Genomic DNA, 27,170 nt, shown 5'->3' on the forward strand with positions numbered 1-27,170 from the left:
ATGGAAGCCTCTCCTCTGTGCAAGACATATGAAAGCCCACATAGAGTCTGCTAAAAAAAAAAAAAAAACACATGAAGGACTCCCAGACTATGAGAATATTGCCTTGCGCTGGCGTGTACTCCGGAGGACAGAGAATGAACTTCAATCCAATATTGCAGCCAGCATGCAGCCAAAGGGTAAGGAAAGGGTGAATCAAACACCCGAAAACCCCGCCCATATGACCCAAAACTGGTCCCGCCAAATTCAGGTGACAGGTTCCCTTTAAAGTTTTGGAAATCATTTTGTATCCAAATCTGGCTTTAAACTTCTCCACAACAGTATTACGGACCTGCCTGTTGTGTTCCTTGGTCTTTCTTCATGATGCTCTCTGTGCTTCAAAAAGAACCCTCACACTATCACAGAGCAGGTGCATTTATACAGAGCCTTGATTACACACAGGTGGATTATATTTATCATCATTAGGCATTTAGGACAACATTGGATCATTCAGAGATCCACAATGAACTTCTGGAGTGAGTTTGCTGCACTGAAAGTAAAGGGGCCGAATAATATTGCACGCCCCACTTTTCAGTTTTTGAATTTCGTTCAACTTCACAATTGTGTTCCACTTGTTGTTGATTCTTAACCAAAAATTTACATTTGGTATCTTTATGTTTGAAGCATGATATGTGGGAAAAGGTTGAAAAGTGCCAAGGGGCCGAATACTTTCGCAAGGTACTGTATATACTGCATGAGCCCCACACAGCCTCCCCATATACACTGCATAGGCCCCACACAGCCTTCCCATATACACTGCATAGGCCCCACACAGCCTCCCCATGCACACTGCATGAGCCCCACACAGCCTCCCCATGCACACTGCATGAGCCCCACACAGCCTCCCCATGCACACTGCATGAGCCCCACACAGCCTCCCTATATATACTGCATGAGCCCCACACAGCCTCCCCATGCACACTGCATGAGCCCCACACAGCCTCCCTATATATACTGCATGACCCCCCACACAGCCTACCTATATACACTGCATGAGCCCCACATAGCCTCCCTATATACACTGCATGAGCCCCACACACCCTCCCTATGTACACTGCATGAGCCCCCATACAGCCTACCTATATATACTGCATGAGCCCCACACATCCTCCATATATAGTGCATGAGCTCCACACAGCATCCCTATATATACTGCATGAGCCCCACACAGCCTTCCTATATAGTGCATGAGCCCCACACAGCATCTCCATATACTGCATGACAACCCCACAATCTCCCCATGTGCTGCATGACAACCCCACAGCCTCCCCATGTGCTGCATGTCACCCCCCCACAGCCTCCTCGTGTGCTGCATGTCACCCCCACAGCCTCCCCGTGTGCTGCATGACAACCCCACAGCCACCCCATGTTCTGCATGTCACCCCAACAGCCTCCACATGTTCTGCATGTCACCCCAACAGCCTCCCCATGTGCTGCATGTCACCCCAACAGCCACCACATGTGCTGCATGTCACCTCCACAGCCACCCCATGTGCTGCATGTCACCCCCACACTAATCACATGTGCTGCATGTCACCCCCACAGCCTCCCCATGTGCTGCATGTCACCCAACAGCCACCCCATGTGCTGCATGTCATCTCCACAGCCACCCCATGTGCTGCATGACGCCCCTACAGCCACCAAATGTGCTGCATGTCGCCCCCACAGCTTCCCCGTGTGCTGCATGTCACCCCCACAAACATTATACTGTTTGGGGGGATGGCAGTACTGTGGGAACATTATACTGTGTGTGGGGATGGCGGTACTGGGGGAACATTATACTGTGTGTGGGGGGATGGCGGTACTGGGGGAACATTATACTGTGTGGGGGGGATGGCAGTACTGGGGGAACATTATACTGTGTGTGGGGGGATGGTGGTACTGGGGGAACATTATACTGCGTGTGGGGGATGGCGGTACTGGGGGAACATTATACTGTGTGGGGGATGGTGGTACTGGGGGAACATTATATTGTGTGTGTGGGGGATGGAAGTACTGTGGGAACATTATACTGTGTGTGGGGGATGGCGGTACTGGGGGAACATTGTACTGTGTGTGGGGGATGGTGGTACTGGGGGAACATTATACTGTGTGGGGGATGGCAGTAGTGTGGGAACATTATACTGTGTGTGAGGGGATGGCGGTACTGGGGGAACATTATACTGTGTGTGGAAGTGCATCTGAACAGCAAGGTGGATTGCTGTTGAGGGGAGATAGAGAGAAAAAAAAAATCTATAAATCTTCAGCACAGCGAGTGTGAGCGAGCTGAGTGTGACCTGTGCGTAAGTGTGAACGGCGGTAAGTGTGTGACTTGTGATTCAGTGAGGAGGTATTTGGAAGGCCTTTAACAAATACCTGTGTGAATTGGTGTGAGTTGCTGAATTGGGAGTAGCTATATTCATAAGGAGTTAACTTAGGGTGGGGGCTAATAATTAAGGGGATATAAGGGGCAGCTGTTTGGGGCTCAAGTCCTTTGTGGAAGTGCATCTGAACAGCAAGGTGGATTGCTGTTGAGGGGAGATAGAGAGAAAAAAAAAAATCTATAAATCTTCAGCACAGCGAGTGTGAGCGAGCTGAGTGTGACCTGAGTGTAAGTGTGAACGGCGGTAAGTGTGTGACTTGTGATTCAGTGACTTTGGAATCAGGGAGTTTCCAAGGGAGGAATTGCTTCTGTTTTTTTTTTTTTTTTGGTTTAATTAATACTTTGTATTTATTTTTAATTAACGTTTCTGTGTGGTGCAATCCCCATTAGGAAATGTGCTCCACAATTGTTAATGCCATCCAGTGTACATCTTGCCACATGTATGCAATCCTTGATCAGCCGGTCGAGGGTGCATACTGCTGTGCGAGATGTGAGCACATTGTGCATTTGGAAACCCAGATACTGGATCTAAATGTGCAGCTGGCAACACTGAGATCCATAGACAATATGGAGAGGAGTCTTCTGCTCACAGAGCAGACTCTCAATGGGATAGATGAGGAGGGGGATGGTAGGATGGAGCTGCAGGACAGTGTGGCAGTTAGCTGGGTGACAGATAGAAGGCGGGGTAGAGGGAAGAGTGCCAGGGAGGCTAGTCCTGATCTGGCACACCCCAATAAGTTTGCTAAGTTGGCAGATGAGGGGGGTGCCAGTACAGGGGTAGCATTGCTGCAGCCAGGCATGTCCTCTGAAAGCCGGAGGAGTGACTGCTCCAGTAAGGAGGGAAAAAGGAGAGCAGGGCAGGCCAGACAGGTGCTGGTAGTGGGGGACTCAATTATTAGGGGAACAGATAGGGCAATCTGTCACAAAGACAGGGATCGTCGGACGGTGTGCTGCCTACCTGGCGCTCGAGTCCGACACATCGCTGATCGGGTGGACAGATTATTGGGAGGGGCTGGTGAGGACCCAGCGGTCATGGTGCACATTGGCACAAATGACAAAGTTAGAGGTAGGTGGAAGGTCCTTAAAGATGATTTCAGGGAATTAGGCTGCAAGCTGAAAGCAAGGACCTCCAACATGGTATTTTCCGAAATACTGCCTGTACCATGTGCCACGCCAGAGAGGCAACGGGAGATTAGGGAGGTTAATAAGTGGCTCAAGAATTGGTGTAGGAAGGAGGGGTTTGGGTTCCTGCAGAACTGGGCCGACTTCTCAGTTGGCTACAGGCTCTACGCTAGGGACGGGCTGCACCTCAATGGGGAAGGTGCAGCTGTGCTGGGGGAGAAAATGGTTAGAAGGTTGGAGGAGTGTTTAAACTAGGGATTGGGGGGAGGGTATTCATTTTATAGGAGGGGAAGATAGTGCAGATAGAGACCTGGGGACAAATAAGGAAGTTGGGGGTGGCGGTGGCATGGGGGGTGGGGTTAGAACAGTTAGTAATTTAAGAAAGAATAGAGGTACAGAGAGTAACATAAAGTGCATGTATACTAATGCCAGAAGCCTCGCCAACAAAATGGACGAATTAGAACTAATGTTGTTGGAGCATAATTATGACATGGTGGGGATATCTGAGACGTGGCTGGATGAGAGCCATGACTGGGCTGTTAACTTGCAGGGCTATAGCCTTTTCAGAAATGACCGTACAGATAAGCGAGGGGGAGGGGTGTGTCTATATGTAAAATCTTCCTTAAAACCCATCCTGCGTGATAATATAGGTGAATTTAATGAAAATGTAGAGACCCTGTGGGTGGAGATAAGGGGAGGGGGAAAAAATAATAAATTACTGATAGGGGTTTGTTATAAATCTCCAAAACTAATGGAAGCAATGGAGAATATCCTCGTAAAGCAAATAGATGAAGCTGCGACTCAAGGAGAAGTCATTATTATGGGGGACTTCAACTACCCTGAAATAGATTGGGGAACAGAAACCTGCAGTTCCAGCAAAGGTAATCGATTTTTGACAACTATGAGAGACAATTACCTTTCACAACTGGTTCAGGACCCAACAAGGAGGGGGGCACTGCTAGACCTAATATTAACCAACAGGCCAGACCGCATATCAAATGTAAGGGTTGGGGGTCACTTGGGGAATAGTGATCACAAAATAATAAGTTTTCATGTAACCTTTAATAAGATGGGTAGTAGGGGGGTGACAAGGACACTAAACTTCAGGAGGGCAAATTTCCAACGGATGAGAGAGGATCTTGGTGCAATTAACTGGGACGATATCCTGAGACACAAAAATACACAAAGAAAATGCGAGACGTTTATTAGCATCCTGGATAGGACCTGTGCACAGTATATACCGTATGGGAATAAACATACTAGAAATAGGAGGAAACCAATATGGCTAAATAGAGCTGTAAGGGGCGCAATAAGGGACAAAAAGAAAGCATTTAGAGAATTAAAGGTAGTAGGTAGTGAGGAGGCATTAAATAAATACAGAAAATTAAATAAATTCTGTAAAAAGCAAATCAAGGCAGCAACGATTGAGACAGAGAGACTCATTGCCAGAGAGAGTAAAAATAATCCCAAAATATTCTTTAACTATATAAATAGTAAGAAACTAAAAAATGACAGTGTTGGCCCCCTTAAAAATAGTCTGGGTGAAATGGTGGATGAGGATGAGGAAAAAGCCAATATGCTAAATGACTTTTTTTCATCAGTATTTACAAAAGAAAATCCCATGGCAGACAAAATGACTAGTGATAAAAATTCCCCATTAAATGTCACCTGCTTAACCCAGCAGGAAGTACTGCGGCGTCTAAAAATAACTAAAATTGACAAATCTCCGGGCCCGGATGGGATACACCCCCGAGTACTGCAGGAACTAAGTACAGTCATTGATAGACCGTTATTTTTAATCTTTAAAGACTCCATAATAACAGGGTCTGTACCACAGGACTGGCGTGTAGCAAATGTGGTGCCAATATTCAAAAAAGGGGCAAAAACTGAACTCGGTAATTATAGGCCAGTAAGCTTAACCTCTACTGTGGGTAAAATCCTGGAGGGCATTCTAAGGGATGCTATACTGGAGTATCTGAAGAGGAATAACCTCATGACCCAGTATCAGCACGGGTTTACTAGGGACCGTTCCTGTCTGACTAATCTGATCAATTTCTATGAAGAGGTAAGTTCCGGACTGGACCAAGGGAACCCAGTGGACGTAGTATATATGGACTTTTCCAAAGCTTTTGATACGGTGCCACACAAAAGGTTGTTACATAAAATGAGAGTAATGGGGATAGGGGAAAATATGTGTAAGTGGGTTGAGAGCTGGCTCAGGGATAGGAAACAAAGGGTGGTTATTAATGGAGCACACTCGGACTGGGTCACGGTTAGCAGTGGGGTACCACAGGGGTCAGTATTGGGCCCTCTTCTTTTTAACATATTTATTAATGACCTTGTAGGGGGCATTCAGAGTAGAATTTCAATATTTGCAGATGACACTAAACTCTGCAGGGTAATCAATACAGGGGAGGACAATTTTATATTACAGGATGATTTATGTAAACTAGAAGCTTGGGCTGATAAATGGCAAATGAGCTTTAATGGGGATAAATGTAAGGTCATGCACTTGGGTAGAAGTAATAAGATGTATAACTATGTGCTTAATTCTAAAACTCTGGGCAAAACCGTCAATGAAAAAGACCTGGGTGTATGGGTGGATGACAAACTCATATTCAGTGGCCAGTGTCAGGCAGCTGCTACAAAGGCAAATAAAATAATGGGATGCATCAAAAGAGGCATAGATGCTCATGAGGAGAACATAATTTTACCTCTATACAAGTCACTAGTGCGACCACACTTAGAATACTGTGCACAGTTCTGGTCTCCGGTGTATAAGAAAGACATAGCTGAACTGGAGCGGGTGCAGAGAAGAGCGACCAAGGTTATTAGAGGACTGGGGGGTCTGCAATACCAAGATAGGTTATTACACTTGGGGCTATTTAGTTTGGAAAAACGAAGACTAAGGGGTGATCTTATTTTAATGTATAAATATATGAGGGGACAGTACAAAGACCTTTCTGATGATCTTTCTAATCATAGACCAGTGACAGGGACAAGGGGGCATCCTCTACGTCTGGAGGAAAAAAGGTTTAAGCATAATAACAGACGCAGATTCTTTACTGTAAGAGCAGTGAGACTATGGAACTCTCTGCCGTATGATGTTGTAATGAGTGATTCATTACCTAAATTTAAGAGGGGACTGGATACCTTTCTGGAAAAGTATAATGTTACAGGGTATATATATTAGATTCCTTGATAGGGCGTTGATCCAGGGAACTAGTCTGATTGCCGTATGTGGAGTCGGGAAGGAATTTTTTTCCCCATGGTGGAGCTTACTCTTTGCCACATGGGGTTTTTTGCCTTCCCCTGGATCAACATGTTAGGGCATGTTAGGTTAGGCTATGGGTTGAACTAGATGGACTTACAGTCTTCCTTCAACCTTAATAACTATGTAACTATGTAACTATGGGAGAAGGCGGTACTGTGGGAACATTATACTTAGACGTAATGATCCTTATGAAGTACACCAGAAAAATACCGAAATATTCTCAGCACTGAGGGGGTTACTGCCCCTGCCCAGTAATGGGGAATCTCCAGCACCTACCTCCACCTGCAGAGCCGCACACCACATATATGGCTGCTCTGTGCACAGGACCTGTGATGAGGTCACAGGAGGGGAGGAGTCAGGGGTCACATGATCAGGGGCCTCAGTGTATGCAGGACTGTGCTGTGCTGGTTGTCATGGTGCTGGATGAGGGGAAGTTTATGTGTGGGGTCAGGAGGGGTTTACAGGGTGGATGTAGCAGAGCCGTGTGTGAGGACAGCGCAGAGGCGTAGCTAGGGGTTCAGCTCAGGGGGGAGGGGGGGGGGGGGCGAGACATCTGAGTGGGCCCCTAACCCCTGATTACAACTACAGTGTGGCACTGTAATTGCGTGTATAAGAACCTCAGCCAATGATCCTCCTGTAACTAAAAAAAATCTCCACAAATACCAACACTGCCAGTCCTACAGAACATAGATCACTGCACAGTTACAGATGGTGACTTACCACTGACGTTCTTTCTGATGGAGTCATCACTTTTCCCGTCTTTTCCATCTGGCCCAGACCGACATGACAACTTCTTCCAGCAACGACTTGGCTGCAGAGAATACAACAAAGACACGTTTCACTTCTCATATTCCAGCCCCGTCACTATCTATTCCCAACCTGCACAAACCTCTCATCCTGCTGATATCCCAATACTGAGCAGCTGCCGTATGTGTCCCTATTACTGCACCTGATACCCCAATACTGAGCTGCTGCTGCCGTATGTGTCCCTATTACTGCCTCTGATTCCCCAATACTGAGCCGCTGCTGCCGTATGTGTCCCTATTACTGCCCCTGATACCCCAATACTGAGCCGCTGCTGCTGTATGTGTCCTTATTACTGCACCTAATACCCCAATACTGAGCCACTGCTGCCATATGTGTCCTTATTACTGCCCCTGATACCCCAATACTGAGCCGCTGCTGCTGTATGTGTCCTTATTACTGCACCTAATACCCCAATACTGAGCCACTGCTGCCATATGTGTCCTTATTACTGCCCCTGATACCCCAATACTGAGCCACTGCTGCTGTATGTGTCCCTATTACTGCCCCTGATACCCCAATACTGAGCCGCTGCTGCCGTATGTGTCCCTATTACTGCACCTGATACCCCAATACTGAGCTGCTGCTGCCGTATGTGTCCCTATTACTGCCCCTGATACCCCAATACTGAGCCGCTGCTGCCGTATGTGTCCCTATTACTACACCTGATACCCCAATACTGAGCCGCTGCTGCCGTATGTGTCCCTATTACTGCACCTGATACCCCAATACTGAGCTGCTGCTGCCGTATGTGTCCCTATTACTGCACCTGATACCCCAATACTGAGCTGCTGCTGCCGTATGTGTCCCTATTACTGCCCCTGATACCCCAATACTGAGCCGCTGCTGCCGTATGTGTCCCTATTACTACACCTGATACCCCAATACTGAGCCGCTGCTGCCGTATGTGTCCCTATTACTGCACCTGATACCCCAATACTGAGCTGCTGCTGCCGTATGTGTCCCTATTACTGCCCCTGATACCCCAATACTGAGCCGCTGCTGCCGTATGTGACCCTAGTACTGCACCTGATACCCCAATACTGAGCTGCTGCTGCCGTATGTGTCCCTATTACTGCCCCTGATACCCCAATACTGAGCCGCTGCTGCCGTATGTGTCCCTATTACTACACCTGATACCCCAATACTGAGCCGCTGCTGCCGTATGTGTCCCTATTACTGCACCTGATACCCCAATACTGAGCTGCTGCTGCCGTATGTGTCCCTATTACTGCACCTGATACCCCAATACTGAGCTGCTGCTGCCGTATGTGTCCCTATTACTACACCTGATACCCCAATACTGAGCCGCTGCTGCCGTATGTGTCCCTATTACTGCACCTGATACCCCAATACTGAGCTGCTGCTGCCGTATGTGTCCCTATTACTGCACCTGATACCCCAATACTGAGCTGCTGCTGCCGTATGTGTCCCTATTACTGCCCCTGATACCCCAATACTGAGCCGCTGCTGCCGTATGTGTCCCTATTACTACACCTGATACCCCAATACTGAGCCGCTGCTGCCGTATGTGTCCCTATTACTGCACCTGATACCCCAATACTGAGCTGCTGCTGCCGTATGTGTCCCTATTACTGCCCCTGATACCCCAATACTGAGCCGCTACTGCCGTATGTGTCCCTAGTACTGCCCCTGATACCCCAATACTGAGCCGCTGCTGCCGTATGTGTCCCTATTACTGCCCCTGATACCCCAATACTGAGCCGCTGCTGCCGTATGTGTCCCTATTACTGCACCTGATACCACAATACTGAGCCGCTGCTGCCGTATGTGACCCTATTACTGCCCCTGATACCCCAATACTGAGCCGCTGCTGCCGTATGTGTCCCTATTACTGCACCTGATACCCCAATACTGAGCCGCTGCTGCCGTATGTGACCCTATTACTGCCCCTGATACCCCAATACTGAGCCGCTGCTGCCGTATGTGTCCCTATTACTGCACCTGATACCACAATACTGAGCCGCTGCTGCCGTATGTGACCCTATTACTGCCCCTGATACCCCAATACTGAGCCGCTGCTGCCGTATGTGTCCCTATTACTGCCCCTGATACCCCAATACTGAGCCGCTGCTGCCGTATGTGTCCCTATTACTGCACCTGATACCACAATACTGAGCCGCTGCTGCCGTATGTGACCCTATTACTGCCCCTGATACCCCAATACTGAGCCGCTGCTGCCGTATGTGTCCCTATTACTGCACCTGATACCCCAATACTGCGCCGCTGCTGCCATATGTGTCCCTATTACTGCACCTGATACCACAATACTGAGCCGCTGCTGCCGTATGTGACCCTATTACTGCACCTGATACCCCAATACTGAGCCACTGCTGCCGTATGTGTCCCTATTACTGCACCTGATACCACAATACTGAGCCGCTGCTGCCATATGTGTCCCTATTACTGCACCTGATACCCCCCAATACTGAGCCGCTGCTGCCGTATGTGTCCCTATTACTGCACCTGATACCCCAATACTGAGCCGCTGCTGCCGTATGTGTCCCTATTACTGCACCTGATACCCCAATACTGAGCCGCTGCTGCCGTATGTGACCCTATTACTGCACCTGATACCCCAATACTGAGCCGCTGCTGCCGTATGTGTCCCTATTACTGCACCTGATACCACAATACTGAGCCTCTGCTGCCGTATGTGACCCTATTACTACACCTGATACCCCAATACTGAGCCGCTGCTGACGTATGTGTCCCTATTACTGCACCTGATACCTCAATACTGAGCCGCTGCTGCCGTATGTGACCCTATTACTGCACCTGATACCCCAATATTGAGCCGCTGCTGCCGTATGTGTCCCTATTACTGCACCTGATACCCCAATACTGAGCTGCTGCTGCCGTATGTGTCCCTATTACTGCCCCTGATACCACAATACTGAGCCGCTGCTGCCCTATGTGTCCCTATTACTGCACCTGATACCACAATACTGAGCCGCTGCTGCCGTATGTGACCCTATTACTGCCCCTGATACCCCAATACTGAGCCGCTGCTGCCGTATGTGTCCCTATTACTGCACCTGATACCACAATACTGAGCCGCTGCTGCCGTATGTGACCCTATTACTGCCCCTGATACCCCAATACTGAGCCGCTGCTGCCGTATGTGTCCCTATTACTGCCCCTGATACCCCAATACTGAGCCGCTGCTGCCGTATGTGTCCCTATTACTGCACCTGATACCACAATACTGAGCCGCTGCTGCCGTATGTGACCCTATTACTGCCGCTGATACCCCAATACTGAGCCGCTGCTGCCGTATGTGTCCCTATTACTGCACCTGATACCCCAATACTGAGCCGCTGCTGCCATATGTGTCCCTATTACTGCACCTGATACCACAATACTGAGCCGCTGCTGCCGTATGTGACCCTATTACTGCACCTGATACCCCAATACTGAGCCGCTGCTGCCGTATGTGTCCCTATTACTGCACCTGATACCACAATACTGAGCCGCTGCTGCCATATGTGTCCCTATTACTGCACCTGATACCCCCCAATACTGAGCCGCTGCTGCCGTATGTGTCCCTATTACTGCACCTGATACCCCAATACTGAGCCGCTGCTGCCGTATGTGTCCCTATTACTGCACCTGATACCCCAATACTGAGCCGCTGCTGCCGTATGTGACCCTATTACTGCACCTGATACCCCAATACTGAGCCGCTGCTGCCGTATGTGTCCCTATTACTGCACCTGATACCACAATACTGAGCCTCTGCTGCCGTATGTGACCCTATTACTGCACCTGATACCCCAATACTGAGCCGCTGCTGCCGTATGTGTCCCTATTACTGCACCTGATACCTCAATACTGAGCCGCTGCTGCCGTATGTGACCCTATTACTGCACCTGATACCCCAATACTGAGCCGCTGCTGCCGTATGTGTCCCTATTACTGCACCTGATACCCCAATACTGAGCTGCTGCTGCCGTATGTGTCCCTATTACTGCCCCTGATACCACAATACTGAGCCGCTGCTGCCATATGTCTCCCTATTACTGCACCTGATACCACAATACTGAGCCGCTGCTGCCGTATGTGTCCCTATTACTGCACCTGATACCACAATACTGAGCCGCTGCTGCCATATGTGTCCCTATTACTGCACCTGATACCCCAATACTGAGCCGCTGCTGCCCTATGTGTCCCTATTACTGCCCTGATACCCCAATACTGAGCCGCTGCTGCCGTATGTGTCCCTATTACTACACCTGATACCTCAATACTGAGCCGCTGCTGCCCTATGTGTCCCTATTACTGCCCTGATACCCCAATACTGAGCCGCTGCTGCCGTATGTGTCCCTATTACTACACCTGATACCCCAATACTGAGCCGCTGCTGCCGTATGTGTCCCTATTACTGCACCTGATACCCCAATACTGAGCCGCTGCTGCCCTAGGTGTCCCTATTACTGCCCCTGATACCACAATACTGAGCCGCTGCTGCCGTATGTGACCCTATTACTGCCCCTGATACCCCAATACTGAGCCGCTGCTGCCGTATGTGTCCTTATTACTGCCCGATACCCCAATACTGAGCCGCTGCTGCCGTATGTGTCCCTATTACTGCACCTGATACCCCAATACTGAGCCGCTGCTGCCGTATGTGTCCCTATTACTGCACCTGATACCCCAATACTGAGCCGCTGCTGCCGTATGTGTCCCTATTACTGCATCTGATACCCCAATACTGAGCCGCTGCTGCCAAATGTGTCCCTATTACTGCACCTGATACCCCAATACTGAGCCGCTGCTGCCGTATGTGTCCCTATTACTGCCCCTGATACCTCAATACTGAGCCGCTGCTGCCGTATGTGTCCCTATTACTGCACCTGACACCCCAATACTGAGCCGCTGCTGCCGTATGTGTCCCTATTACTGCACCTGATACCCCAATACTGAGCCGCTGCTGCCGTATGTGACCCTATTACTGCACCTGATACCACAATACTGAGCCGCTGCTGCCGTATGTGTCCCTATTACTGCCCCTGATACCTCAATACTGAGCCGCTGCTGCCGTATGTGTCCCTATTACTGCACCTGACACCCCAATACTGAGCCGCTGCTGCCGTATGTGTCCCTATTACTGCACCTGACACCCCAATACTGAGCTGCTGCTGCCGTATGTGTCCCTATTACTGCACCTGATACCCCAATACTGAGCCGCTGCTGCCCTGTGTCCCTATTACTGCCCCTGATACCACAATACTGAGCCGCTGCTGCCGTATGTGTCCCTATTACTGCACCTGATACCCCCCAATACTGAGCCGCTGCTGCCCTATGTGTCCCTATTACTGCCCTGATACCCCAATACTGAGCCGCTGCTGCCGTATGTGTCCCTATTACTACACCTGATACCTCAATACTGAGCCGCTGCTGCCGTATGTGTCCCTATTACTGCACCTGATACCCCAATACTGAGCCGCTGCTGCCGTATGTGACCCTATTACTGCCCCTGATACCCCAATACTGAGCCGCTGCTGCCATATGTGTCCCTATTACTGCACCTGATACCCCAATACTGAGCCGCTGCTGCCATATGTGTCCCTATTACTGCACCTGATACAATACTGAGCCGCTGCTGCCGGATGTGCCCCTATTACTGCCCCTGATTCCCCAATACTGAGCCGCTGATGCCGTATGTGTCCCTATTACTGCACCTGATACCACAATACTGAGCCGCTTCTGCCGTATGTGTCCCTATTACTGCACCTGATACCACAATACTGAGCCGCTGCTGCCGTATGTGTCCCTATTACTGCCCCTGATACCCCAATACTGAGCCGCTGCTGCCGTATGTGTCCCTATTACTGCCCCTGATACCCCAATACTGAGCCGCTGCTGCCGTATGTGTCCCTATTACTGCCCCTGATACCCCAATACTGAGCCGCTGCTGCCGTATGTGTCCCTATTACAGCCCCTGATACCCCAATACTGAGCCGCTGCTGCCCTATGTGACCCTATTACTGCACCTGATACCACAATACTGAGCCGCTGCTGCTCGTATGTGTCCCTATTACTGCACCTGATACCCCAATACTGAGCCGCTGCTGCCGTATGTGTCCCTATTACTGCACCTGATACCACAATACTGAGCCGCTGCTGCCGTATGTGTCCCTATTACTGCGCCTGATACCCCAATACTGAGCCGCTGCTGCCGTATGTGTCCCTATTACTGCACCTGATACCACAATACTGAGCCGCTGCTGCCGTATGTGTCCCTATTACTGCCCCTGATACCTCAATACTGAGCCGCTGCTGCCGTATGTGTCCCTATTACTGCCCTTGATACCCCAATACTGAGCCGCTGCTGCCGTATGTGTCCCTATTACTGCCCCTGATACCCCAATACTGAGCCACTGCTGCCGTATGTGTCCCTATTACTGCCCCTGATACCACAATACTGAGCCGCTGCTGCCCTATGTGACCCTATTACTGCACCTGATACCACAATACTGAGCCGCTGCTGCCGTATGTGTCCCTATTACTGCACCTGATACCCCAATACTGAGCCGCTGCTGCCGTATGTGTCCCTATTACTGCACCTGATACCACAATACTGAGCCGCTGCTGCCATATGTGTCCCTATTACTGCACCTGATACCCCCCAATACTGAGCCGCTGCTGCCGTATGTGTCCCTATTACTGCACCTGATACCCCAATACTGAGCCGCTGCTGCCGTATGTGTCCCTATTACTGCACCTGATACCACAATACTGAGCCGCTGCTGCCGTATGTGTCCCTATTACTGCACCTGATACCCCAATACTGAGCCGCTGCTGCCGTATGTGTCCCTATTACTGCACCTGATACCACAATACTGAGCCACTGCTGCCGTATGTGTCCCTATTACTGCACCTGATACCCCAATACTGAGCCGCTGCTGCCGTATGTGTCCCTATTACTGCACCTGATACCACAATACTGAGCCGCTGCTGCCATATGTGTCCCTATTACTGCACCTGATACCCCAATACTGAGCCGCTGCTGCCCTATGTGTCCCTATTACTGCCCTGATACCCCAATACTGAGCCGCTGCTGCCGTATGTGTCCCTATTACTACACCTGATACCTCAATACTGAGCCGCTGCTGCCCTATGTGTCCCTATTACTGCCCTGATACCCCAATACTGAGCCGCTGCTGCCGTATGTGTCCCTATTACTACACCTGATACCCCAATACTGAGCCGCTGCTGCCGTATGTGTCCCTATTACTGCACCTGATACCCCAATACTGAGCCGCTGCTGCCGTATGTGTCCCTATTACTGCCCCTGATACCACAATACTGAGCCGCTGCTGCCGTATGTGACCCTATTACTGCCCCTGATACCCCAATACTGAGCCGCTGCTGCCGTATGTGTCCTTATTACTGCCCGATACCCCAATACTGAGCCGCTGCTGCCGTATGTGTCCCTATTACTGCACCTGATACCCCAATACTGAGCCGCTGCTGCCCTAGGTGTCCCTATTACTGCACCTGATACCACAATACTGAGCCGCTGCTGCCGTATGTGACCCTATTACTGCCCCTGATACCCCAATACTGAGCCGCTGCTGCCGTATGTGTCCTTATTACTGCCCGATACCCCAATACTGAGCCGCTGCTGCCGTATGTGACCCTATTACTGCACCTGATACCCCAATACTGAGCCGCTGCTGCCATATGTGTCCCTATTACTGCACCTGATACCCCAATACTGAGCCGCTGCTGCCGTATGTGTCCCTATTACTGCCCCTGATACCTCAATACTGAGCCGCTGCTGCCGTATGTGTCCCTATTACTGCACCTGACACCCCAATACTGAGCCGCTGCTGCCGTATGTGTCCCTATTACTGCCCCTGATACCTCAATACTGAGCCGCTGCTGCTGTATGTGTCCCTATTACTGCACCTGATACCCCAATACTGAGCCACTGCTGCTGTATGTGTCCCTATTACTGCACCTGCTGTGTGGTACAAAAGCATTGTTCCTCACACTGCTTCACATAGTAATGCCACCACTGTGCCCTTACATAGTAAAATGTCTATGTGCCTTCACAGTAGCCCCAAACTCTTTACAGCCCCCACAGTGGTCCCAACACTGTATAATGACCCCCACAGTAACTCTCACACTGTATATAGGCCCCTACACTGTATGATGGCCTGACAGCAGGTAACCCTAAAAAAATACTCTTGTCTGGACAAGACCCCAAAGAGGGAAAGGAAAGGAGGCAACCAGAAGAAAGAGGGGGAGATAGAATATTACCAATCTAAAGAAGAAGAAAACACCCCCTGGCTGATTTTCTATACACACTTGTGATGCTTTTTTCTTCTGTCTGGCTATTTATCATACTGTATAAACTCACCCATAACTTTTTTTTTAATAAAGGGTTTTATAATGGAGTTTTTGTGTCTACAACCTTGGATTTACTGATATGAGATCATACAGACACTGGACTGATAGATCCTGACCCCTGCCTATAGGACTGCATTACTATATATATATATACACTGTATATATATATATATATATATATATATATATATATATATATATATATATCCAAGGTATATATACCAACAAGACTGGTCAGTAATGTGCACTGATAGACGTGACCGCGGCTGCAGGACCCCACAGATGAGGATATAGGTCTCTTTCCTATATATATATATATATATATATATATATATATATATATATATATATATATATGTATATATATATATATGTATACAGTGGGGCAATAAAGTATTTAGTCAGTGAGCAATAGTGCAAGTTCCACCACTTAAAAAGATGAGAGGCGTCTGTAATTTACATCATAGGTAGACCTCAACTATGGGAGACAAACTGAGAAAAAAAAATCCAGAAAATCACAGTGTCTGTTTTTTGATCATTTTATTTGCATTTTATGGTGGAAAATAAGTATTTGGTCAGAAACAAACAATCAAGATTTCTGGCTCTCACAGACCTGTAACTTCTTCTTTAAGAGGCTCCTCTGTCCTCCACTCATTACCTGTAGTAATGGCACCTGTTTAAACTTGTTATCAGTATAAAAAGACACCTGTGCACACCCTCAAACAGTCTGACTCCAAACTCCACTATGGTGAAGACCAAAGAGCTGTCAAAGGACACCAGAAACAAAATTGTTGGAAAAAGTAATAAAACGAGGCGCACTGCACAAATATAAATAATACTATCAATGATATCTAATACATACGGGGTGCACGCGAGTGATAGAACAACTGTACGAAAATAACAAAAAGGACAAGTATCACTCCAGTTATGCACACCACGTAAAAATACAAACATGATATATGGAAAAAACACAAGATTTTATTGACACACAATAAAACATAATTAAAAACAACAAGCACAGAGCCCTGTCCATGCCAATAAATAAAAACTGAATAACAATAATTATTAAGCAAAACAATGACCAATGCTATAAGCCCGTCTGTAACCTAACACTCAACACACCAAACTGACCAGAATGAGGTAAGTAAGCCCCTGGATGGTATATAACACCTATGCGACTCGTGGGACACTGATATAAGTATGGTGCCCACTAACTAAAAAATGAAAACCCAAAGCACAAAGGTGGACAAAGGGCCGAAGCCCAGAGGCTGCCAATAAGACTCCCAGACAATGCTGGGGAAGAAGTTACCAAGGAGCGAGGCGATGACCGGTGAGGAGACTGGAGAGACAGGCAGGTAGGCAGGCAGGCAGGACAAGGGCCAGTGCAGCCCAAAACAAGGCCCTTGCACTGGCCCTTGTCCTGCCTGCCTGCCTACCTGCCTGTCTCTCCAGTCTCCTCACCGGTCATCGCCTCGCTCCTTGGTAACTTCTTCCCCAGCATTGTCTGGGAGTCTTATTGGCGGCCTCTGGGCTTCGGCCCTTTGTCCACCTTTGTGCTTTGGGTTTTCATTTTTTAGTTAGTGGGCACCATACTTATATCAGTGTCCCATGAGCCGCATAGGTGTTATATACCATCCAGGGGCTTACTTACCTCATTCTGGTCAGTTTGGTGTGTTGAGTGTTAGGTTACAGACGGGCTTATAGCATTGGTCATTGTTTTGCTTAATAATTATTGTTATTCAGTTTTTATTTATTGGCATGGACAGGGCTCTGTGCTTGTTGTTTTTAATTATGTTTTATTGTGTGTCAATAAAATCTTGTGTTTTTTCCATATATCATGTTTGTATTTTTACGTGGTGTGCATAACTGGAGTGATACTTGTCCTTTTTGTTATTTTCGTACAGAAACAAAATTGTAGCCCTGCACCAGGCTGGGAAGACTGAATCTGCAATAGCCAACCAGCTTGGAGTGAAGAAATCAACAGTGGGAGCAATAATTAGAAAATGGAAGACATTCAAGACCACTGATAATCTCCCTCGATCTGGGGCTCCACGCAAAATCCCACCCCATGGGGTCAGAATGATCACAAGAACGGTGAGCAAAAATCCCAGAACCACGCGGGGGGACCTAGTAAATGAACTGCAGAGAGCTGGGACCAATGTAACAAGGGCTACCATAAGTAACACACTACGCCACCATGGACTCAGATCCTGCAGTGCCAGACGTGTCCCACTGCTTAAGCCAGTACATGTCCGGGCCCATCTGAAGTTTGCTAGAGAGCATTTGGATGATCCAGAGGAGTTTTGGGAGAATGTCCTATGGTCTGATGAAACCAAACTGGAACTGTTTGGTAGAAACACAACTTGTCGTGTTTGGAGGAAAAAGAATACTGAGTTGCATCCATCAAACACCATACCTACTGTAAAGCATGGTGGTGGAAACATCATGCTTTGGGGCTGTTTCTCTGCAAAGGGGCCAGGACGACTGATCCGGGTACATGAAAGAATGAATGGGGCCATGTATCGTGAGATTTTGAGTGCAAACCTCCTTCCATCAGCAAGGGCATTGAAGATGAAACGTGGCTGGGTCTTTCAACATGACAATGATCCAAAGCACACCGCCAGGGCAACGAAGGAGTGGCTTAGTAAGAAGCATTTCAAGGTCCTGGAGTGGCCTAGCCAGTCTCCAGATCTCAACCCTATAGAAAACCTTTGGAGGGAGTTGAAAGTCCATGTTGCCAAGCGAAAAGCCAAAAACATCACTGCTCTAGAGGAGATCTGCATGGAGGAATGGGCCAACATACCAACAACAGTGTGTGGCAACCTTGTGAAGACTTACAGAAAACGTTTGACCTCTGTCATTGCCAACAAAGGATAGATTACAAAGTATTGAGATGAAATTTTGTTTCTGACCAAATACTTATTTTCCACCATAAAATGCAAATAAAATGATAAAAAAAACAGACAATGTGATTTTCTGGATTTTTTTTTCTCAGTTTGTCTCCCATAGTTGAGGTCTACCTATGATGTAAATTACAGACGCCTCTCATCTTTTTAAGTGGTGGAACTTGCAATATTGCTGACTGACTAAATACTTTTTTGCCCCACTGTATACACACGTCTCCTTTTTATATATAGGAAAGAAACCTATATCCTAATCAGTGGGGTCCTGCAGCCGGGGTCACGTCTATCAGTGCACATTACTGACCAGTCTTGTCTATCTGAGGAACCATTAGATTTATATCAGCTGCTCTGAAGTTTTTTTTACAGATCGGGTGATGCTTGGGCGATTTGCACTCAGTGACCCGATGTGAGTAAAAGTTCATGATGCTGCCATAAATCTACAGTGTCTCAGAGACTGCAGATACAGCATGTGGCTGGGTCTTATCAGGAGAGGAGCAGCATCCTGTCACCTCCTCCCTGCACAGTGCAGACACCTCTGGCTGTACAGGCCGAAGTGTGAGCTGTTACTTACAGCACTGTGTCCCCTGTCCTGCTCCTCTCTGGAGGGAAGACCCAGCGCCATGGTCCTGACTTCTCTGCCGCAGACACGTTCACTGAGCGTGCAATGTGGGCATGTCTGCTGGATACAGGAACAGTGTCAGCACTGGGGGGAGGGGGCATAGCGTCACTGCCTTTCTCCAGCCCCTGCCCGAGGTAGAGCAGGGACATCGTATCTCCCTGCTCTACCACAGAGCTAGTTAAGTGTAGTGTAGCTCCGGGTGGGCCCCTGTGAGCGGTGGGCCCGGGGCGGCCGCACCCTCTGCCCCCTGGTAGCTACGCTACTGGGACAGCGTAGTGATACAACTGCTGAGAACAAGCTCAGAAGATCTGACAATACGGACCCCGCTATTATCCAAGCATACGGTTATTGTATACGGATATTGCAATAACCTTCTAACAGTCGCACCATAACCATAATCGGACCATATGAAGCCCATCATTATCCACGCAGAGACCAACAAAGGGATATTGCAGCAGTCTCCTAACCCTTGAATCATGTCTCAAGGAGGAGCATCCTCTATCTAAACGAGATCACGAGTTACTGTAGTTCCTCCAAGACATCATCCGTCAGCAATATCGCCATCATTGCCCGCGCAAAAGCTGAAGCGGCAAAAGCACGAAGCACCTTTGCTGAGCATGAGATACAATTGAAACTACAACAAGCATCCCTGGATGCGGAAAACGCAATATTGCCTTGCGCTGGCGTGTACTCCGGAGGACAGAGAATGAACTTCAATCCAATATTGCGGCCAGCATGCAGCCAGCGGGTAAGGAAAGGAAAGGGTGAATCAAACACCCGAAAACCCCGCCCATATGACCCAAAACTGGTCCCGCCAAATTCAGGTGACAGGTTCCCTTTAATATAAACTATCCAGATGTTGGCCTCAAAAGAATTTGGAATAACTTGATGAATGGTATGGCTCTGTAGAGGATATAGAAAGTGCCTTGTTTAAAAGAATAGAAGACTTTCCTAGAATTGCAAACAAGGACTATTCAAAGCTCAGAGATTTAAGTGACTTGTTAATGGGTTGTGTGTAGCAAAAGCAGAAGGAGATCTTGTGGGGTTGACATACCTTGACACTGCTATAGGTGTGAACCTCATATGGTTCCAGGTATAAACAGACTTACAATGTACCATTTCCTCCATTCAATGTGTTTGTAGATTTCATCTCAGAAAAAGCAAAAATTAGAAATGATCCTATCTTTGATTTCACGCTGTCATGTGCCAAAACCTCTGCTAGCAAACCTCGTAGAACAACTGTAGAAGTCCACAAAACTGACCTTTCCTCCACAGGTTCAGTTCACAAAGAGTTCAGCTCCCATCAATGAGAAGACAAATCCAAAGACCTAAGCAGACATTGTCCCTTACACAAGGAGCAGCATTCTTACTTAAGTGCACAGCTTTCAGAGAAAAGTCATTGAAAGAATGGAAGGCCTTCCTTAAAGAGAACCATATCTGCTACAAATGCTGCTCCTCAACATCCCACTTCCCCAGGGACTGTGACGTTAGTGCAAAGTGTGCCGAATGTGACAGCATCGAACATAACTCAGCTCTACACCCTGGACCACCATTGGAGACTCTGCCCCAAGTCCAAGAGTCAGCGGGGAGGCAAAGGATTCAAATACTGACACTCCAACAATTCTAAGTTTACAGAAGTTTGTGGAAATCTTATGGGAGGCAAGTCCTGCTCTAAAATTTCCCTAGTGAGAGTCTACCAAGCAGACAAAAAGGACAAAGCCATCAAAGTATACGTAATTTTGGATGATCAGAGTAACAGGTCATTAGCCAAGTCTGCCTTCTTTGATAGCTTTAACGTCAGAGGACCCAGTGCCCCCCTACTCTTTAAAAACGTGTGCCGGTATAGTAGAGACAGCTGGTAGGAGGGCAACAGGCTAAGTAGTTGAGTTTATAAATGGCCAAATGTGTCTGCTCTTACCAACCATATCGGAAAGTAAGCAGATTCCTGACAATAGGTTAGAGATACCTACGCCTGAAGTGGCATTCCATCATCCTCATCTGAAGCGTATAGAACGCCTGATTCCCAGCCTATACCCAGAGGCTCAAATAGTCTTGCTCCTTGGGACAGAGATTCTACGAGTCCACAAGGTTAGACAGAAGATCAATGGCTCTAACACTTCATACGCCCAGAGACCCAACTTTGGGTGGGTCACTGTAGGAGATGACTGTTTAGAAGGAGCACACAAACCAACAATGGTTAACAACATGTAACAACATGCTTATGGAACCAAGATCACCTTGGGTATATGGTAACAGTAACATAGTTAGCAAGGCCGAAAAAAAAAATTGTCCAACCAGTTATTTATATAGCACCATTAATTCCATGGATCTGTACATGAGAAATGGGTAACGTACAGAGTTATAGATATCGTTTACAGTAAAAAAAATTTACAATAATAGACTGGTACAGAAGGGAGAGGACCCTGTCCTTGCGGACTTACATTCTACGGGATGAGGAAGAGACAGAAGGTCGGGGGTGCGCCAGCTCTGGTGGTGGTGAGGCAGCAGCTCTGGTGGTGGTGAGGTGGCAGCTCTGGTGGTGGTGAGGCGGCAGCTCAGGTGGTGGTGAGGCGGCAGCTCAGGTGGTGGTGAGGCGGCAGCTCGGGTGGTGGTGAGGCGGCAGCTCGGGTGGTGGTGAGGCGGCAGAATGGTTATTGCAGACTGTAGACTTTCCTGAAGACATGGGTTTTCAGGTTTCATCTGAAGGATCCGAGGGTGGTGGATAATCTGACGTGTTGAGGCGTGGTATTCCAGAGGATGGGGATATTCAGAGGCGGTTGTGTGTGAACGAATAAGTGTGGAGGACAGTACGAGGTCTTTGGAGGATCGAAGATTATGTGAGGGAAGATATTGGGAGATTAGTTCAGAGATGTAGGGAGGGGACAGGTTGTGGATGGCTTTGTAGATCAGTGTTAATAGTTTGAACTGGATTCGTTGGGGAATTGGGAGCCAGTGGAGGGATTTGCAGAGGGGAGAAATGGAAGTATCGAGTAGAGAGGTGGATTAGCCTTGCAGCAGAGTTAAGGACAGACTGGAGTGGTGCAAGAGAGTTAGCGGGGAGGCCACAGAGGAGGGTGTTGCAGTAATCGAGGCAGGAGATGATGAGGGCATGCACAAGAGTTTTAGTAGATTGTGAACTGAGGAATGGAGGGATTCTGGCAATATTTTTGAGTTGGAGGCGACAGGAGGTGGCAAGAGTTTGGACGTGCGGTTTGAAGGACAGAGCAGAGTCGAGGGATACCCCGAGGCAGTGGATTTCAGGTGCAGGAGAGATCGTGATGCCATTTACCATAATAGATAGATTAGGTAGGGGGGATACGTGAGATTAGGAAAGATGATGAGTTCAGTTTTGTCTAAATTGAGTTTTAGTAAGCGAGAGGTGAAGAAGGAGGATATGGCTGATAGACACTCCGGGATTCTGGACGCAGACAGGTGACATCTGGGCCAGAGGTAGATCTGAGTGTCCTCCGCATACAGGTGAGACTGGAAGCCATGGGACTTTATGAGTTGTCCTAGGCCAAGGGTATAGATGGAAAAAAGGGGCCCTAGGACAGAACCTTGAGGGACTCCAACCGAGAGAGGGTGGGATGAGGAGGTAGTGTGGGAGTGTGAAATGCTAAATGTGCGGTCGGAAAGGTATGAGGCAATCCAGGACAGGGCAAGGCCTTTGATGCCAAGGGAAGAAAGAATCTGTAGCAGCAGGCAGTGGTCGACTGTGTCGAAAGCAAAGGACAGGTTGAGAAGGAGGAGGATGGAGAACTGTCTGTTAGCTTTGGCTATGAGTAAGTCATTAGTCATTTTGGTTAGGGCAGTTTCGGTGGAGTGCTGGGGGCGGAAGCAAGATTGGAGGTTGTCAAGGAGAGTTAGATGAGAGGTGGGAAGAAAGTTGAGCATGGACATGCTGCTCAAGAAGTTTTGAAGCAAACAGGAGCAGTGATATGGGGCGATAGCTGGGCATAGCAGTTGGGTCAAGGTTAGTTTTTTTGAGGATGGGTGTGATGGTGGCATGTTTGAAGGCAGAGGGGAAGGTACCACAAGACAGCAATTGGTTGAAGAGGTGGGTTAGGGCTGGAATCAGCATATTAGTGAGGTTTGGGAGCAGGTGGGAAGGGATGGGGTCAAGTGCACAGGAGGAGCGGTGTGATTTGGAAAGGAGGTGAGTAAGCTCTCCTTCAGTGATGTTGGAGAGGGAAGTTATTAGGGACGGGAAGAGGTCTGGTATATGGAGTGATTAGGGTGGTGGAACAGTAAAGGTTTGCCTTGTTTGGTCGATCTTGTTTTTGAAGTAGGTGGTAAAGTCCTCGGAAGAGATGAGGGGAGTTGGAGGTGGCAGTGGTGGGCGGAGGAGAGAGTTAAATATGCTGAACTGTTGTTTTGGGTTGTAATATAATGAAGATACAAGGTTTGAAGGCAAGTGTAGCTTGTTTGAAAGCAGTGAAGTCATCTGGCAGGCGTGTTTTCTTCCAACGCCGCTCCTTGACCCTGGATGCTTGTCAAAGTTTAGGGGTGAGATTGTTATGCCAGGGTTGCCTATTGATTTTTCACACTTTGACATGAGAGGGGCGACTGAGTCTATGGCTGATGTGAGGGTGGAGTTATAGAAAGCGGTGGTGCTGTCCATGTCGTGGAGTGAAGATATGGAGGACAGGGGTAGAAGAGAGTCTGTGAATGTCTAGGTGTGCAAGGTTTCTGCGAGGATGTGGTAGTGGCTGGGCATGGAGGGCGGGTGAGGAGGGCAATGATGAGAAGGTGAGTAGATGATGGTCTAGTGTATGTCCATCTGTGTGGGTAGCTGTGGAGGACTACTGAGTGTCCAAAGGATGCGGTAAGGGCCAGGAGCTTGGAGGCTGGTGGGTGTCAGTAGGGATATTAAAGTCACCCATTATGATGGTGGGGATGTCAGCAGAAGAGAAAGTGAAGAAGCCAGGTGGAGAATTGGTCAATGAAGGCAGTGGCTGAGCCTTGTGGTCGGTAAATGACAGCCATTTGGAGATTAGAGGGAGAGTAGATACGGACAGAGTGAACCTCGAAATAAGGGAAGGAAACCCACTTCGCCATGTCTGTTGCCAGAGCGAGGAGTGTGGGTAAATTGGAGGCCACCGTAACTCAGCGCAGCAGGGGAGGCTGTGACAGGAGGCGTCAGCCAGGTCTCAGTGAGGACCAGGAAGGAAAGGTTGCAGGAAGTAAAGAGATCGTGGATCACATGGAGCTTGTTGCAGATGGAGCGGGCATTCCAAAGTGCCCCAGAGAGAGGAAGCAGGGGGTGGGGGTCAGCGGCACAGATTTTAAGTGTGAGGGTGTCAGGGAGAGACTAGGTGAGCGAGAGCTAATAACCCGGGCCCCTGAAATTTTCCTAAGAATAGGGAAATCCTGACTGACCCTCTACCTGAAGTTTACACTGATGGTGTGCATGTTCAGGCCTCGAACCTCACCCTAACTCCTGAGCTCAGCCCTAGGCTGAAACCTCTACCCACCACCCAGTGAAGAGGTAATACTTAAATACCCACAGTTAGCACAGACAAGGATAAAGGAAAATATACACCACGCCGCAGACACTCAGGAATACACTATAAATGTGCAGGGCAAAATAAACACAAATATAGGAAGGAGTAAATAAGACGAAGGAATATACACCACCAGCAACGAATCTCCAACCACCAGCTCTCCACTCCAGACCGAGATAACAACGCAAGACAGAAGCTATAATTGGCGACGCCCAATGATCAGGAGAACTATTTAAAGGCCATGGAAATGGCCCAGCTTCCAATCCGAGGATCAGGTAAATTAACCCCGGAACAGCTAGACAAAATCTAGCAGACGCCAATGAGTAAATAGTGGTCAAAAGCGGAATTACCGCTGTCTGTCGGACGACCTGGTCTGAAGAGCATCCGACATGACAGAGGGATTGCGGTAGTTTCTCTTGGTGTGAGGATTAGTGACATATGAGGCGGGGTGGGGGGAGGGCGGCAGGATTGGGGAATATGTCGCCAGCAGTGAGAATGAGCAGAGAAACGGAAAGCAGGTGGGTGAAGGAGAGTGATCGGCTTATATTATATTTTGGTAGGAGAAATCTGAGGTTAAAGAGCGGGTCTGCAGATGAAGCGAGGTAGGGGGGTAAGAGAGAGGGGGAGATAGTTATGTGGTTCGAGCGTGCAGGGGTTTGGGGTTAGTGAAGGAGAGTGAGGATTAGTGGATCAAAAACAGTGAGGGCAAATGTGAGAATGGTTAAAGAGCAGGGGAAAAGAAAGGCAAGTAAAATTGAAGACAGTGATTATTCTTGCCGATTTCTGGACTATTTCTGGTGTATTTCTGATGATACACTTCAAATGCTGTCACATCTGGCTAAGGCCATATCTGACCAGCACCATTCAACTTATACCATTCAAGTGTCCATGAAATGAAGCCAGGTGAGAGAGGGAGGGGGGAGGAGGAAGGGGGTGGAGGACAGTTCACAGCAGAGAACAATTAAAAGATTGCAGTTGAAAGAACATTTGACTACCATCAATGCTGAAGAAAGAGACAGGATCAGGTGGAATGATAGTGCTAGGTGTGAAGAGCACGGATATATTAATATGCATTCAGTAAATTTGAAGTATGATACATGGAATTAAAGTCAGGGAAAAGGTAGCAACATACCAGTTAGAACAGAGGGAGAGAAGTACATGGGATTCTGGAGTGCAGTGGGTATTCCAGATTAGGAGGTAGTTCAGATGTACCAGTTAAGGTACCTTCACACTGAACAACTTAACAACGATAACGATCCGTGACGTTGCAGCGTCCTGGATAGCGATATCGTTGTGTTTGACACGCAGCAGCGATCAGGATCCTGCTGTGATATCGTTGGTCAGAGCTAGAAGGCCAGCACCTTATTTCGTCGCTGGATCACCCGCTGACATCGCTGGATCGGTGTGTGTGACACCAATCCAGCGATGTCTTCACTGGTAACCAGGTTAAACATCAGGTTACTAAGCGCAAGGGCCGCGCTTAGTAACCTGATGTTTACCCTGGTTACCATTGTTAAGAAAAAAAAACACTACTTACTTACATTCCTGTCGCGTCCCTCAGCGTCAGCTTCCCTGCGTCCCCCAGTGTCAGCACCGGCCGGCCGTAAAGCAGAGCACAGCGGTGACGTCACCGCTCTGCTTTCCGGCCAGCGCTTAGGCTACGTTCACATTTGCGGTCGGCGCCGCAGCGTCGGGCGCCGCAGCGTCGCCGCATGCGTCATGCGCCCCTATATTTAACATGGGGGCGCATGGACATGCGTCGCACTTGCGTTTTGCGCCGCATGCGTCCCTGCGGCGCCCGCGTCCGGGCGCAGAGGACGCAGCAAGTTGCATTTTTGCTGCGTCCAAAATCAATGAAAAAAAGGACGCATGCGGCGCAAAACGCAGCGTTGTGCATGCGTTTTGCTGCGTTTTTGTTTGCGTTGTGCGTTGCGGCGCCGACGCTGCGGCGCACAACGCAAATGTGAACGTAGCCTTACACAGTGCAGGGAAGCTGAAGGACGCAACAGGAATGTAAGTATGTAGTGGTTTTTTTTTACTTTTACAATGGTAACCAGGGTAAACATCGGGTTACTAAGCGCGGCCCTGCGCTTAGTAACCCGATGTTTACCCTGGTTACCCGGGGACTTCGGGATCGTTGGTCGCTGGAGAGCTGTCTGTGTGA

At 48.5% G+C, this 27,170-nt stretch overlaps 1 protein-coding gene across 4 annotated transcripts in view; it reads right to left on the reverse strand.

Moving 5' to 3' along the window:
- LOC143766212 (uncharacterized) overlaps positions 1–27,170 on the reverse strand; it is a 687,372-nt gene that overhangs the window by 54,822 nt on the left and 605,380 nt on the right. Inside the window, exon 1 of one of the 4 annotated variants that reach the window (XM_077253708.1) lies at positions 7,071–7,145. The exons of the other annotated variants lie outside the window; for them this stretch is intronic. Within the exon in view, the coding sequence (XP_077109823.1) occupies positions 7,071–7,097 (27 nt within the window). The 5' untranslated portion in view covers positions 7,098–7,145. Of the gene's footprint in view, positions 1–7,070; positions 7,146–27,170 lie in introns of those variants that run through there. 4 annotated transcript variants of the gene reach the window in all.

Source organism: Ranitomeya variabilis, chromosome 4 (genome assembly GCF_051348905.1).
Source record: "Ranitomeya variabilis isolate aRanVar5 chromosome 4, aRanVar5.hap1, whole genome shotgun sequence".
In the NCBI taxonomy this organism is placed as follows: domain Eukaryota; kingdom Metazoa; phylum Chordata; class Amphibia; order Anura; family Dendrobatidae; genus Ranitomeya; species Ranitomeya variabilis.